General features: G+C 38.5%; 2 protein-coding genes across 7 annotated transcripts in view; one reads left to right on the top strand and one right to left on the bottom strand.

Moving 5' to 3' along the window:
- Positions 1 to 2,060, top strand: part of LOC122555874 (guanylate cyclase soluble subunit beta-2-like) — a 75,064-nt gene extending 73,004 nt beyond the window's left edge. For 2 of the 3 annotated variants that reach the window (XM_043702098.2, XM_043702097.2), the window contains exons 15-16: positions 789 to 899; positions 982 to 2,060. In XM_043702098.2, coding sequence (XP_043558033.1) covers positions 789 to 899; positions 982 to 1,142 — 272 coding nt within the window. In that variant the 3' untranslated portion in view covers positions 1,143 to 2,060. The remainder of the gene's footprint in view (positions 1 to 788; positions 900 to 981) is intronic. The other variant, XM_087993672.1, reaches the window with a different exon arrangement.
- A 1,758-nt stretch (positions 2,061 to 3,818) lies between these two features.
- Positions 3,819 to 16,670, bottom strand: part of LOC122555875 (coiled-coil domain-containing protein 195) — a 36,706-nt gene continuing 23,854 nt past the window's right edge. For 2 of the 4 annotated variants that reach the window (XM_087993673.1, XM_087993674.1), the window contains 4 exons: positions 8,102 to 8,195; positions 7,060 to 7,353; positions 5,670 to 5,919; positions 3,819 to 4,302 (listed from right to left, as the gene is read on the bottom strand). In XM_087993673.1, coding sequence (XP_087849799.1) covers positions 4,170 to 4,302; positions 5,670 to 5,919; positions 7,060 to 7,353; positions 8,102 to 8,114 — 690 coding nt within the window. In that variant the 5' untranslated portion in view covers positions 8,115 to 8,195 and the 3' untranslated portion in view covers positions 3,819 to 4,169. Of the gene's footprint in view, positions 4,303 to 5,669; positions 5,920 to 7,059; positions 7,354 to 8,101; positions 8,196 to 8,341; positions 8,853 to 16,670 lie in introns of those variants that run through there. The other 2 variants (XM_043702102.2, XM_087993675.1) reach the window with 2 other exon arrangements.

Below are 16,670 nucleotides of genomic sequence, written 5' to 3'. Positions count from 1 at the left end.
GACACTTGATCGTGGACAGTACAGAATAGCCAGTTAACAAGTTCAACATTCACTTCCTTCACCCATACACGGTCAGAGCAGCGTATGTCACCAACAGAGTGCACTGCAGCAACTCACCAAGACTTTTCAAACTTTCAACCTCTCCAGCCTAGAAGGCAGCAAATACATATGATTGGCTGTTTAAAATGGAAGCTAACCACCACTTTCTTGTGGAAGAACTGAAAAACAGGTTGGTGAGGAGGACTATGTCCAACTGTCTGAGTGAGTGTGTCTTGTCATTTTTAGTGCCTGGGTTGATGCCTTTATCTTAATTAGAAGGGTTTTTGAATTATGGTTTGATATGTCTCAGCAGCTTGCTAGGCCATTTCAAAGGGAACCATGGTTCAAGTGCATTCTTTATGTTTGGAATCACTTACATGTCAAAACTGGGTAAGGAGGCAGATTTTGATCTATAAAGGATAGTAGTGAACCAGGTGGGTTTTTACCCACAGTCTTGCATTTATAAGGTCACCATTATTGATACTCAATTTAAATTCCAAATTAAGTTAATCAAATTTAAATTTCCTAACTGCTATAGTGGAATTTGAATTTGTTTCTCCAAAGCATTAATCCAAATCTCAAGAATACTCATCCAGTAACACACTCACCATGTTATTGTAACCCACATAAAAAGATATTCCAGCTAAATGTTTGAATTCTTTATTAATCTTACTGATAGCTAATAAAACATTATCACAATTTCTAATTGAAATGTTTGAACAAACTGTATTATATTTTGTTTTGGATAGATCGTGGGTGCAATATATATCAGGATCGACGACCTACTGTTGCAATGAAGTACACTGATACGTCCAGAATTGTCACAGAGAACATTTATACAGAAATAAAGGATACAGCAGGTGCGCTTCAGTTTTCAAACAAGTAAAGTAAGTGGTGGAAAGTCACAATGGAAGTAATGTGGGATTTTTCCCCCCAACACAGGAAAAACACGTGGTTCGGAAAGTTATGGGAGTCTGCACAGTGTCCATAGCCCTCAGAAATCAGAGGATGACCCCCAGCAGCTTCCAAAGCATCATGATGAGCAAGAAATGGGGAAACCTAGTCGGAAAAACACCAAATCCAATTTATGTATTTTACTATAAATGTTCAAAATAAAAACAAAAAAAGTTTCAGCTTTCATAATGCCAAGCGTTGTTGTGCTAAATGAACATCACAATTGCCCCAGATGTCATTGCTTCAACAATGCCTTAAATTTGCATTGAAAGCAGACTAGAAATGGGGGAGCATGTACACAGTCTTGATTGCAGATTTATTAACTTATTGTATAATAAAATGTGTGTTGCCTCTAAAAGTTCAACAAATGTTCTGACAATGAAATCTATTTACTGTACAGTACATTTATTCCAACAGACTATTCCTGTCATATATGACACTTTCAGAGGCCATAATGATTTAATACTATTACAGATAGGAATTGATGTCCTTTGAAGGAAATATACAAAGTAAACATTCATTTTTATATTTTATTTAGTATACATCAATTTTTAACTTGGCTTCATTATCTTAATTCAAAAATGCCATGTTAATTCACCTTAGAGCAAATTTGGGAACCATCAGCCCACTGTGATTTAATCGGCTCTTTAAAACACTATACAATTATTCCCAATCCCCTGCTCTTTTCCTAGATCTTCCCAAATGTTTCCTTCTCAAGTATTTATCCAGTTCCCTTTTAAACATTCCAATGAACCTGCTTCCACTACCCTTTTAGGCAGTACATTCCAGATCATAAATGCCTGAGCTTTTAAAAACAAAACTTTCTTTCCCTTATCCATTCCATTTTCAAATACCTGAGTTATCAAAAACTCTTAGTCTTGAATAAATACATTCAGGCATTTGGGTTTCAGAAGGAAAGAAACAAATTAAGACTAAATTAGTATGCCAGTGATGTTTCCATAATGCATGAATTCACCAGTCAACATTATTTTTCTACAAGGATTGTGGTAGCTATACATTCCCTTCTCTTTTATTATCCTTGTAGAAAAATAATATTGACTGGTGTGTATTTTGGATGCACATCTCATTGTGCTATAACTTCTATTTCACTGGGAGTTATAGGCCCACACACCCTTGCATATGCCAGTTTCACAATGAAGTAAAAATTCAAGTAAGCAGATAAAAATGTATTAAATGATTTGTTATACGCACATGCTTGTGCACGAACTTACAGTTGTTGTAGGCCTGGAAAATATATCATCCCAAGGGGTAGATTCAGATTTTGATATCAAGACTGAAGTGATGGCACTTGCTAATGACCTTAAAGAAATGGCCCAGAAAGATTTACTGATCCCTGTGTTAGATTTTATACTTACAAACGTTAATTTCATGGGAAAATCACCACTCATATTTTCTCCTCCAACTAATACATTATAGTGACTTGGAAATATATTACAATTACTTCACTGTCATTGGGTCAAAATTCTGGAACTCCGTTCATCATAGCAATCTGTCTGTACTATAGCACCCCATGTACTATAGCAGTTCATACTGATGGCTCACCATCATTTTCTCAAGAGCATTTAGGGGTGGGCAATCAATGTTGACCCTGCTAGAGATACTGACATTACTACAATTAACAAAAGAAATCTGGCGGGAACTGTAGGCGATGCCTGGTGCCCAGCAACTGTGAGGTCATCCATCAAATAATTACCCCAATTACCAAATAAAAAAGCAAAATCACAGAATTACAGAATTATACTACACAGAAGGAAGCTATTCAGCCCACATTGTCTTCACTGACTCTGCAATGAACATTATGACTTGGCACTATTCTCCTGCCTTTTCACATTGTTTCTATTCAAATAATCTTTCAGTGGCCTCTTGTATTGAATTTGCTTCCAGCACATTTCCAAGCAGTGCATTCCAGACCCAAACCATCTATTGTGTGAAACAAAATCCTATGTAGGCAAATCTGTGCTCTTTCATTCTCAATCCTTTTATGAATAGGAACAATTTCTCCAGACCCCTCACGTTATTGAAAATGTTTATCCAATTTCCTCCTAGTCTTCTCACCAAGGAGAACAGTCCTAAACTCTATAATCTATCCTCTTAACTAAAGTTTCACATCCGTGCAACTATAACCACTAACTATTCTATCCTGTATAATTGTTTTTTTTGGAATCTTCCCCACTACTGATATTAAATAGACTCATCTGTATTGCTGGGGTTATCCTTACAAACTTCCTTAAACAGGGTTGTCATGCCTGCAATTCTCCAGTTCTCTGACAAATCCCCTCAATCTGGGGAAAACAGAAAGATTATGGGCAGTGTCCCTGCAATCTTCACTCTCATTTCCTTCAATAGCCTTGCATATGCTTTATCCAGTCCCAATGCTTTGCCAAATTTAAGTATGGATAGTCTGTTCAAATATTCATATTCACTCACCAAAGCCTGGTTATCATCTACTTCCTTCAGAAACACAGGTGCCTCCATATGTAATTTCCTTTCTTTGCCACTACTGCTCCTTTTACAAAGCTCTTTCTGCTGATATGCTTATCAAGGACTTTGGGATTTCCCTTTCTGTTGGTTGCCAGTCTTTTCTCATAAAATGTTCTGAATTACCTTCAACTTTTAATCATTTACAAATGCCAAAACAAAATCAGAACTTTTACTTGACAGTGATGTAGATTCAGAAACATAACAGACAAGCTTTATTTTTTCTTTTATTTTAAAAAATCATAAGAGAATTCCAACATTCCACAAATACAAAGTTATTTTTCCAGGGCCAGATAAGTTGTCCAGAAGTAATTATGACTTAACATGTCTCCAAAAACCCAACTGTACTTTATTTCACAAATGTTAACTTATTCAGTGTTGTTCCATTAGGGCTAATAATCTAAAAAGTGGAAGTTCACATCAAATCAGTGACATCCCAATGATTTTCATGTGAAGATTTCAACAAGCACCCAGTGCAGGAGCAGGGTATGATTAATAACTTCTGGATTTCTGCATGCACAGATTCCACTTATCAGTTTCATAGATTAATGACAGTGAATGGTGTCAGTTTTCCCATCATTGTAACTGCAAGATGTGGGTCAGGGGGAACCTTGCATGGAAGAATTTAGAAATTTGATGGAAATGTATATACATTTCTTAAAGTATAAAGTAAACACTTAGGAATCATTTTCCAGAATAGGAGATAGTTGATTACTTTTCTGATTCTCTGGTTGCTGGGAAGACTCTTGTCTTTCTGAACGAGATGCAGCATCCACAGGCAAAAGAAATGTTACGGACTTCACTTTAAATCTATTGAGAGAATTGGAGGAAACATAATCACTGCACAACATAATCTGAAATGTTGCATAGAATATTTCTTTTATGTTGTGATAATACTAAAGTGGTAGACGTTGTTACTGCACAATTGTCAGTGTGTGCTTAACTACTCAAATGTAGAATTGAGCAAATTCAAAATGAAATAAAATTAAACTTTATTGTCACATGTACTCAAGTACAAAAGTACATGAGCATAGTGAAAAGTGTACAATGTCGCCATTCCTGGGGCCAAGGTACAAAGGTATCTATGTACAAAGTCTTAGGTACAAAGTAGAAAAATAAAGGAACAAAGTAGCAAGTTAAACATCACAGTCCTTCTTAGTATAAAGTAAAAAATAAAAAGATAAAGTTAAAGCTTAAAGTCAAGCTGAGCTTGCACTCCCTGGAGACCTCAGGTTGCATGCTCTTGCAAAACAACCCAAGATTGAAATAAAACAAAGAACTGTGGATGTTGGAAATATGAAACAAAAACAGAAATTGCGGGCGAAACTCAGCAGGTGTGGCAGCATCTGTGGGGAGAACGCTGTGTTAATGTTTGAGTCAAGTGACCCTTCTACAGAACTTAATATTGATTGAGTCAAAAATGAACTTGCAATCATGTAAATTGTATATTTTATATCAGCATACAAAGTCATTGTGTGTATGATTGCAATTGCTTCACTGATACAAGTTATTCAATTTCTGGTATAACTTTCTAACATTTGACACTGTACTGCCTTAATTTGTTAATTTCAATACCACATTTCTTTTCTCTGTTGCAGGAATTAAAATCCAATTTCCACAAAACTATAGTTTCTTGATAACAGAGGTTGCTGCAAACACAGAGTAGATCAGTCTACCCTATTATAAAGAGAAAACCATTTAAGTATGATTGCCTGTGTTTCCAGCAATTTCTGTTTTTGTTCAAATTCCAGCATCCATGGTATTTACATTTGTATTTGATGGATTTAATATCAAAACTACAAATATTCTGTCCAACTTCATTATTCACTAAATATTCAACTTCATTTTATTTTTGTGTATATGTATAAAGTTATGTTATACTTAACCCTTTATAAACATATTTATGTTTAGTTAAGTTTATTTTTTATCCAAGATAACTGAAATCCGTTCACTAAACCGATTCAAACATCATAACACAGAAGTATATTACTACACTATTTTTCTAGGACCAGTTACTAGTCATTCATCAGCTTTACTTATTGAATAACTTTATGTTTAAACACATGCATATTCTCAACCTGAATATCCAGTATTTTAGTGAAGATTAGTTTGTTTAAAAGTTATTTTTGTCCACTGAAACTTTCTGTTGGACCTTAAAAACTTATTTTATTGCTTACTTGCATTTATTGACATATTCTTGTAAGGTTGCTCTTTGTGAATAGTTTTCAGCAGAAGTCTTAGGGTCTGGAAATTGAGCGAGCGTTCTTTGGCTTTTAGTGGGTTTCATTGTGGGTGCCACTGTTCCTCGTTCTTCTTGTTCACTTGTTTGCGAGGTTGGATTTTGACCCAGAGATTTCTGATGTTTATTACCCACATTGAAGGCATGTAAAGATGATATGGAGTAACGTCTCACCGTCATTGCATTATCTGCAAATTAATTTGTGTTATATGTTGCATGTCCAACGTGTTTATCAGATACAGAGAAAAAACACTGAGATCAAACACTGCAGAAAGTTACTTCACTCAATAACGTTTGGGACTCAAATTATACTCAATGATTGCACACAAGCGTAACAACCATTTTTTTCAGATTAGTTAATTGCCTCAAACGTTATGTATTTCAGTGGTACATCCTGTAATAGCAACTACGGCATTTAAACAGAACAGATCGTAATTGCCTTATTAGTTTAAGTTTTGCAGTCAGGATCCAGCGATCTCTGTGTCATAAAGTTCCCCTTTCCCAGTTCTAGGCTGATGCCAAACCATTAGGATCTCTCGTGTCCGGGCAGAAGTGATGACAGAAGCCAATTACATCGGTGTATTTGGTCAACAAAACAGAAAATCAAACAAATGGATTATCTTTAAAATTCTAAATTTTCCGATATTGAAAGAAATTATTATGATTGCATTATATCACAAATGCATTTGGAATGCTTTTTAAAAATGTATGATTTGGAATGCTTTTTTAAAAATGTATGTTTTAACCGTAATGGAGACATTTGATATTCCGCAAATTTTAAAAAATCTTTTTAGGTCAAGCGGTGGGGGGCGATCTTCCAACAGAAGTAGCTGTTAGACACTCACTGCTTGGTTTGCGAGTCCGGGTGCGGACACGTGAGGTGAGAGGCACTGCCAGGAACACGGCACGGATTTCTCTGACTGCCCCCTGCCAATACAGATGGGCTAGCTAGGCTGAGGTTGCCCAGAAAAATCCGCCTTTCTGCGCAATCTTTAATGACGATATAAGGGCCAGAGTGGGAAGTGATTTGAGGTGGAAGCTGCATCCGGGGTGGGGGGGACGACTTGTTCCTCATCCACACTTGCTGGACTATTCTCCTCCATCAATCCCCACTTTGCCATCTCCCAACCCCGCTCTCCCTTACCCATCGCCTGCCTTGTCTAAAGCAGGAATGTGAATTAAAAGACCAACTTGAAACCAACGTAACAATGTGAGTGCCAGCAAGTCACCAATAAGTGGTGCCTGAATAAATGGATACTAGCTGGGCACTGCGATTAGCAGTAGACTCTGTACGCTTTTGAACATTGCAGTTCACTTGCATTATTTACCTCTCGTTTCTCTTTCCAGCGCGGGGGCGGAGATATTCCTGCGCAAGTTAACGTGCGCTAATGCATCCTCGGTTTTTAGCTGCTGTTGGAGAGCGGTAATGGTTGTTTTTTCCAATATTTCTGCTCTTTTCCCAGACTGACTTAACCTCACCCGTAGGGCCTTGTTTTCTGACTCCAGTTTCTTCATGTCAGAACGCATGTCTTTGATGATCTGCATGAGGCGCTTGTTACTCTCCATGGTGCTGAAAGTTGGCGAAACGGACACAGATGGATTTCCGTGGAGGGTGCGGACACCTGTTCACACACAGACAAATTTACAATGTTCAATCCTCGTCCCTGCTTTTAATGGATCAAGGGGAAAGGTCGCGTTTATCACTTAATGATCAATAGGTTCAGGTGACTAGACACAAGATCTTTTAAATAATTAATTTGTCAGTTCAGATGGTTTCAATTTTCGGTCTAACATTGGTTTGTAAGTTTAACCAAACGACTTATGTAAAACAATACTCAAGATTGTTGCTTTTAATGAGTTATTTAAAACTTGTAACAATGTTATGTATTTCTCTTACAATTTGACTGTACTGCAATGGTAAAATCATGTGGTTTTAAAAAATGCACATTATACACCGTGTAAATTTCCATTATGTTTCACATGGCTCTTTAGATTTCAGGACTTGTAACACGCAGTACATAGAAATCCTGTGGGGGGCAATGGGCCGTCCCCTAACAACTGTGTTTTTTTCCACCTCTATGTTCTCAATTATTCATGGTTTCTCCGCGTGTCAGGGATCCAGGCAAATCCTCTGCTGCACAACAGGCAGCGTGCTTGGTATTAAATATTTTGACATTTGTTCAATAGATAAATTTTATAGCGTTGATAGAGTATTAACACTCCTACCTTCCCCTATTCTACTGTTCTTACTAAGACATGGCAATAGAGGAGTGATTGGTATATTTGAGCTGCTAGGCTCAGGTATTTAATATTGCATGCTGCTGTTTGTTTGCAGTACAGACGTCAGTGACTATGATTCCTATTTCATACCATGTACAAACATGGCGCTTAACGTCTCGTGCAGAATATACTGCTCATACAGCGAGCTGGATCGGAATCTCCTTTTCCTTTTTTGTTGTTAGACCTGCAAAAATGAGAAAGGACCAAAATAAACACAAATGGCTCCATGCGTAGACCCTGATTTTATAAAATAGAAACGTAGCCCTCAAGGCTTCAAGGTACTTCGTGCAATATTAAAAAAAAAATTGTGAGGCCTACAACATTTCACACCAAGAAAGATGACATTTAGGCATACGGACTGGACTCCAAACGAGTAACCCAGCTGAAGCGGAATTCTGAATATTTGCCCCATGCTGGAACAAATTAAAGAGTTCTTTGTCGTGAGAGCGTTCGATTTATGCCTCTTCCAAGCATGCCGATTAGGTGTAAAAATTGTAGGGGAACACGTTTTGAAGCTGAAGAAGTAGTTCCCTAAATAATTTGAATAAGGGGCGTGGAAAATCATGCAGCCATCGTAACTCCGTTGAAGCGATCATCTCACATCAAAACATTGCAGTGAGAATTTAGTCTTAATCTTAATTTGCTTTTGTGAAATGTAAACATAATTATTCCAAACTTCGTCCTGGACAAAACTGCCGCAAACCATCGTCAGGTATTAAATCTGCATCAAGTGTTGAATCATGGCGTGTTCCGAAGGAATGGAACTTGAGTTTTGTCGTGTTACTGCCATATTGTAGACTGTGCAGCAATTCACAGAGTAATCTATAGCACCTAACGACAGCAGTGTCCCCATGTTTCAGATTAACGCAAGCAACATTCGACAACTTAAATGTGCCATATCGATTCAGTTTTCCATCAGCGGCAGTTCAATTGTTAGTGGTGCAAAGCAAGCTTGAAACAGATTGTTAAAATATTAAGCTTTCGGGGAAAAAAAGTTCTTTATATGCAAGCTAACAGAGCTCGCTTAATTATTTAGGTCACATGCTTTAAGGTTTTTTTAACCTGATAAAGTTAGAGAGAGCTTGGTATTGTTGGTGTGTCATACATTAACGCTGATGCCAACATCTAACTTATGAAATCTGTCAACAGATGTTACTAGAATAAGAATTGTAGAACAAATTCACAGCAAGTATGAGCGTGTCATCTCCTGTAAATTGCTGTGAATTATTGCTTTATTTTCTAACAAGTTTTGTATTCTGAATAAAACAGAATTGATCAGGCAAGACAATGTTTTTTACTGCCAACTGGCTATTAAAAATCACGATCTAGCCCTACAATGACACATGCTCATGCTGTATGACCTCTCGGCTAGAAATGTAAAAATGTGCTTCTTGATTTGAGCCCAAGAACCACTTAAAATGTCTCCTGCTCTGTCTACAACAAAAATAAGCTGTAAAATGGGTCCTATTTGGATGAGAGAAATTGGGAAAATTGAGAATAGCATGCTCATTGCCTGATGGTGTTGCTTGTTTTATGAAAAGACATGAGAGCAAGAGTATTCAGAATCCCAAAGTTTCCTGGGAAGCTTTCGAAATTGACTTTTAATGGCTATATTAAGCTTGGTGTCTGTTACAATTACATCTTTGTAATATTTTAAAGGTATGCTATTTTAAACATTCAATTACACATTGCAAAATCAACATTTCCATTTGGATGCACCAACAATATTGAGAAGCTGGAAAAGATCAAAGAATGCTTGTGAGGGTGCTCAGACATTAGAATCACTCTACCAGGATAGGTAAAGGTGAGCTTAGATACATTTACGTGGCAATTACTAGGAACGAGCTCCCCTGCAGGGTCCAGATGAGCAGGAAATGAGTTGCCAATCTGCTGCAAAAAGACCTATATGAACACTGAGCAGATTCAAAGCAGAATTAATGATGGTTAAGGTAATATCCCCCTTCAGGCATGTTATGCCTAGCTTCTTACAAGCAAGTGAAGAATCATCTTTACATTAAGAGCTCTTGTTCTCTGAAGAAATATATCAAACAATTCTTTGAGTCAAGGCTGGTTGACTCAATTTAGGAAAAAAAGAAAATGGATGTTATTTAGAATTTATGTAAGAACTAGGTGCAGGAGTCAGCAATTCAGCCTTTCCAGCCTGCTCTGTCATTTGATATGATTGTTGCTGATCTCATCTCAGCCTCAACTCCATTTTTCTGTCCATTCCCCATAACCTTTCAAACCATTACTAATTCAAAATCTGCCTATCTCTTCCTTTGCTTTACTGAAGTTATCTACAGCACTTTGAAGTAGTGAATTCCACAGATATATGACCCTTTGAGAGAATCAATTTCTCCTCATTTCTGTTTTAAATCTGTCACCTCTTATCCTAAAACTATAGAACCTTTCGATCTAGGTTGCCCCACTTGAGGGAATATCCTTTTCATGTTTACTTTGGCTGATTTAGGAACATATAGGCCTACACTGCTCAATCTCGCTTCATAAAACAATCCTTCATCACTGGAATTAATCTGGTAAACTTCCTCTGGACTATGTCCAATGCAACTACACCTGTCTTCAAGTAAGTGAACCAAGATTGTAATTAATGTTCGAGATAAGATCTCATCAATGCTTAGGAGGGAGTAGAGATTTACTTTGTTTTTATTTGGGCCCCATGGCCTCACGTATGTCAAAGGATCACAATATATCTTCCAACAAGGTACAAAATTTCAATGTTCAGAAATGATCGATATTATCACTCAAGCAGGTGTAGTGGACTTGTAATATGGCTGGTCTGTTACAAGGGGAATGATCCACAGCAAGTATGCTCCTCTGTATAGTGTTTTTAAGTAATTTTTAGAATCTTTTTATTCCATTGCAAGCATAACAGCGCATGTATTTCTGAAAGAGTTTCCTGTGAACATCTGAACCTGAACCCCTCTTCTTTAACATGTGGTCATTGAAGCAGCAACCATTTTGGATAAAAATGGAATGATGCTGACATTCCTAGGCAAGGGAGACTGGGGGGGGGGGGGGTGGGGGGGGGGGGGAGTGGTGGGGAGGCAAATTGAGTAAGAGTTTCACACTGTCCATTTGAAATTTAACAGGGATTCTGGTCCAGGTTATTTTTGTTTTTGTGAAACTTGCAGGGACCAGATGGAAATAGGTTGAGGGAGACAAGAAGAGACCAGTCTATTTCAGCATTAAAACACTCAGTCTGTTCAGGTTCCCTGGTTAACCAACTCCATAACTGGGGATGTGAATGTCGCATGTCTTGGAGTTAAAATCTCAGTTGACTGGTTTCTAAATACTTGCAATTTTTTAAACACAACTTTTTAAAAGGTATTGTAGCAAAGGTTCTCACTTGTATCTTCACAAGTTTTCCTTGTTCAAAAAGGGGAGTAGGGATAACCCTAGTAACTATAGGCCGGTGAGTCTCACTTCTGTTGTGGGCAAAGTCTTAGAGAGAATTGTAAGGGATAGGATTTATGCACATCTGGATAGGAATAATGTGATCAAGGATAGTCAGCATGGTTTTGTGAAGGGCAGGTCGTGCCTCACAAACCTTATTGAATTCTTTGAAAAGGTGACGAAGGAGGTTGATGAGGGGAAAGCGGTAGATGTGGTATATATGGATTTTAGTAGGGCGTTTGATAAGGTTCCCCATGGTAGGCTACTGCAGAAAATACGGAGATATGGCATTGAGGGTGAGTTGGAGGTTTGGATTAGGAATTGGCTGGATGGAAGAAGACAGAGGGTAGTAGTTGATGGCAAAGTTTCTTCATGGAGTGCCGTCACTAGCGGTGTTCCACAAGGATCTGTTTTGGGACCATTGCTGTTTGTCATTTTTATAAATGACCTGGAAGAGGGGTTAGAAGGTTGGGTGAGCAAGTTTGCGGATGATACGAAAGTCGGTGGAGTTGTTGACAGTGAGGAAGGATGTGGCAGGTTACAGCAGGATATAGAGAAGCTGCAGAGCTGGGCAGAAAGGTGGCAAATGGAATTCAATGTAGCTAAGTGTGAGGTGATTCACTTTGGGAAGAATAACAAAAAGATGGGGTACTGGGCTAATGGTCGGATACTTGGTAGTGTGGATGAGCAGAGGGATCTTGGTGTCCATGTACACAGATCTCTGAAAGTTGCCACCCAGGTAAATAGTGCAGTGAGGAAGGCATATGGCGTACTGGCTTTTATTGGTAGAGGAATTGAGTTCCGGAGTCCTGAGGTCATGATGCAGTTGTATAAGACTCTGGTGCGGCCGCATCTGGAATATTGTGTGCAGTTTTGGTCGCCATACTATAGGAAGGATGTGGAGGCACTGGAACGGGTGCAGAGGAGGTTTACCAGGATGTTGCCTGGTATGGAAGGAAGATCGTATGAGGACAGACTGAGACACTTGGGGCTGTTTTCATTAGAGAAAAGAAGGTTTAGGGGTGACTTGATTGAGGTGTACAAGATGATTAGGGGGTTAGATAGGGTTGACAGTGTGAATCTTTTCCCGCGTATGGAGTCGGGTATTACAAGGGGGCATAGCTGTAAATTAAGGGGGGGTAGATATAGGACTGAAGTTAGGGGTAGGTTCTTCACTCAGCGAGTCGTAAGTTCATGGAATGCCCTGCCAGTAGCAGTGGTGGACTCTCCCTCTTTATGGGCATTTAAGCGGGCATTGGATAGGTATATGGAGGATAGTGGGTTAGTATAGGTTAGGTGGGCTTGGATCGGCGCAACATCGAGGGCCAAAGGGCCTGTACTGCGCTGTATTCTTCTATGTTCTATGTTCTATAATAATTTTGGAGGGAAATTCAGGAGATGTAAATATTTGGGTTTGTTATATTAACTTGGTCCAGAAAAAAGACACAGCTTATTTTAGATAGAATTGGTTCGAATAATATTCTGGCAGACAATACTTTCCATGTGAATATTCCATGGATAATATTGGAGGAGGATGAAATTTGAGGGTGGCACGGTGGCACAGTGGTTAGCACTGCTCCCTCACAGCGCCAGAGACCCGGGTTCAATTCCCACCTCAGGTGACTGACTGTGTGGACTTTGCACATTCTCCCTGTGTCTGCGTGGGTTTCCTCCGGATGCTCCAGTTTCCTTCCACAGTCCAAAAATGTGTGGGTTAGGTGAATTGGCTGTGTTAAATTGTCTGTAGTGTTAGTTGAAGGGGTAAATGTGGGGGAGTGGGTTGTGGGTCGGTGTGGACTTGTTGGGCTGAAGGGCCTGTTTCCACACTGTAAGTAAAAGAGCCAAAGGTACAACATTGTGAGAGCCAATCCTGAATGATTGTTCATCAAATAAACATTTAGATCAGATTGAACTAAGAGAGTTGGTTGGATTACTTCATACTAGGCTATTTTCCTCCCAGTAGTTTGTCCACCAAAGAGTCAATGCGGTGACCAAGATGGACCCTGAGCCACAGTATGAGCAGGTAAAACCATCTTTCGCGCAATACTACATCCTTGGTAAAGAAGCTTAAGCATGCAATAGGAACAGCCACCAAAAGGATGAATAAATCTGCACTTACCAAAAAGATTAACTTCTGTTTATACTCTGGTGCTTTTAGGAACTGCAACGCACCACCAGCAGAACAATAAGATTGATGGCTACTGACAACTTTAAAAGGACATTTCACATGGCCTCCTACGCTTTGGAAAAAATGAGCCTGCCTAGGAATACACCATCTCAGCATTCTGGGATTTGATAAACAGGCAACTGTAAGGATCATGGCAGGTTGCAGGAGTGGCTCTCAGGACTCCTGCTCTATTATCTTTCGGCACCTGCCCTGTAAATCCAATGAGCTGTCTTCCTTTTCCACTACTTCAGCTCCTCCTCCACGTCTTTTATTAGCAGCAGCAGGCTCAGTCCTTCTGACGTGTGTAGCTTTATTTTATTCATTCACAGGATGGAGTCACATGTAGGCCAGACCAGGAAAAGATGACAGATTTCCTTCTCTCAAGGACATGGGTGAACCAGAAGTGCTTTCCAACAATTATCAATAGAATCATGATTATCATCAGACTCTTAATTCAAGATTTTTATTGACTTCAAGTTCCACCATCTGCCATGCCCATGGCTGAATTCAAACCCCAGTCTCCAGAACACTACCTGGATCTCTGGATTAATAGTCTGGTGATAAATCCACAAGGCCATCATTCACATTACAATCAGCATTATAATGCAGGATTACACCAATATTAACTGTCTTTCACCTGCATTAGGATACTGTGACAAATCAAGATTCTTAAAGATTCTGAATTTCCCTCCAACATGCTTACCTATTTGGACTGTTTGAAACTACCCACAATTTATTCAAACAGGACTGTGGTTTCAGTATAGCTCTTAGTTGTCAACATCCAACATCTGTGGCTAGACCTCAGAGAGAAGCTTCGTTCTTAATTGTGTGGAGGAGCAAAAGAATTTGTGTTTCGAAATATAAGTTGAAATCACCCTAGTCATCAATGTACATGTTAATTAAGACAGTTAGAGAGGTAAAGTAAATATTCATAAATGCTAAAATCTTAATGGAAAATATTGTTATTATGAGCATATATTCTTGTGTAGAAGAATGTGGAACCTTTCCTGGCTGGTCCTTAACAAGGACACTGCATGAAAGCAAATGGGGCTTCAGCTGGCAAAGTTCATTGATATGGCTAATTTCAAAAGCTGCTCTGAACTTTGACTCCAATTCTTGCCTTTAGGTGGCTTATGTTGGTAATTGCTACTGACGCAATGCTTTGTGGTTATGTTGAATTAAGACACTCCGTTATTAAAAGGCCATATGTTGTATGGCCTCCTTTGCCTGTCTTGTTTGCCACGTTGCTCTGCTATAGTTGCTACTATTTATCGTAGAGTAATGACAATCGCAGCAACATTCTGATGTTTGCAGCCTGCAGAGTGACAGATATAGCTGGAAGTCAGACTTGCAAGAAGTGGTAATGACAACTTCCAAATCTGTGCTTCCACAACCTTAGACCTGAACCAAACAAAATATTTTTAAAAATCTGCCAAGACATATGATCTGGATAGAGCTGGAGATTTGTTTAAATATCACAGTTACAGAATGATTATGCACAAACAGAGTTACAATACTACCCCTGTAATTCTCAACTAGCCCTCTGAATTATCCTTGTAATGTGACAACAGCATTTCCCCTGGCAGCTTTCTATTTCAAAGTTCATCAGCGAGTAATTCAACCATTGATTGGAAAATTAGTCTTCCTCCATTTAATTATGTTTCTTAAATCTTTGTGCCTGTAATATTTGAAGTTCAAAATTAATACTTCCAGACCCAACCATGGCATGGACAAGATTGCTTAATCAGAAATTCACTCCAGTTTAGCTCTTACGTGTTACAATGGTCTTTTAAGATGCCAGTTTAGTTTAAGCTAGTCGTGGTAATTTTATACTGTGGGGTTGTACCAGAAGGAACTGTTTACAAATTGTGCCAACTCATTTAATGTCACCAGAGCTAGAAAAGAAATTACATTTTCATCCCATCAGCCTGCATTCAAACCATGCCCTGGAGCTGATGCATGGTACATTTGGATAAATATCATCTTGATTATATTAACTTCTCTACAAGATTCTCTTGGGCATAACATTAACACTATAGTTCAAAAATAAAATCCTGCGCATGTTGGAAATCTGAAATTAAAAAAGGTAATTTTCCAAGGCATGGAGGTTTGGTGGGACAAACAAAAATTGTTTCTACCGCAGAGAAACTTCAGAGAGTACAGAGAGAAGCTTCATTCTTAATTGTGTGGAGGAGCAAAAGAATTTCTGTTTCGAAATATAAGTTGAAATCACCCTAGTCATCAATGTACATGTTAATTAAGACAGTGAGAGAGGTAAAGCAAATATTCATAAATGCTAAAATCTTAATGGAAAATAGTTGTTATTCTGAGCATACTTTTGGCATTGGACAAATTTTCAAGTATCACTTCAAATATATACAATACATACTGAATCTTAACCTAATTTGAGGGCCAATATCTTAAATCATGAGCAAACATAGATTTGTCGTTAGTTGTTACACTTAGAAGCAGAGGGAGTAACATACTACTTTGGCAGCAGGACAAAATGGGCAAAAGAACATACACCTGTTATGCATACAGTTTTCATCTCCATTGAAGTCATAAAGTCATTTGTTCCCTTGGCCTCTCAGAGAGATATTAACACTTACTTACTGGGGCCTTCTTCAGCTGGACTGCTGCCAAGTACTGTTCTGAAGTGGCAATTGAGACCTGTCTTCATTATGAAGTCCTTACTCATGTACTAAAAGTACCTTCCATTTGAGTCAAGTTTTGAGTTGGAATAATGAAGTCTTGAGAAAAAAAGCCACGGAATGAAGCTGATAACCTGAGCTAGAGGTAGGGACAGATCATTTATAAAGATAAATAAAGATGTTATAAAGATCATGTTATAAAGATCACATGCTAGCTCAATACACAGCTAGCAGTGATATGAGACAGGAGAAGTCTCTCCATATCTAATGTGTTCAATCATTTCTTAACATTACATAGGAATGAATATATTTGGCCTGATAATGACATATTATAAGTATGGAACAAGGCAGTCTTGGTGATGGAAAGGAAATTAGTTGGGTGGGAGAGAGAGAAATTCAAGTCAGTGTCAATTAGAAATGCCAAGGA

This window comes from Chiloscyllium plagiosum, unplaced genomic scaffold (assembly GCF_037043375.1).
Source record: "Chiloscyllium plagiosum isolate Xiang-an unplaced genomic scaffold, Cpla_swu_hap1 HiC_scaffold_13, whole genome shotgun sequence".
Lineage (NCBI taxonomy): Eukaryota > Metazoa > Chordata > Chondrichthyes > Orectolobiformes > Hemiscylliidae > Chiloscyllium > Chiloscyllium plagiosum.
Note: the sequence above shows the minus strand (reverse complement) of the source record. Positions and strands in the feature narration are given on the sequence as shown.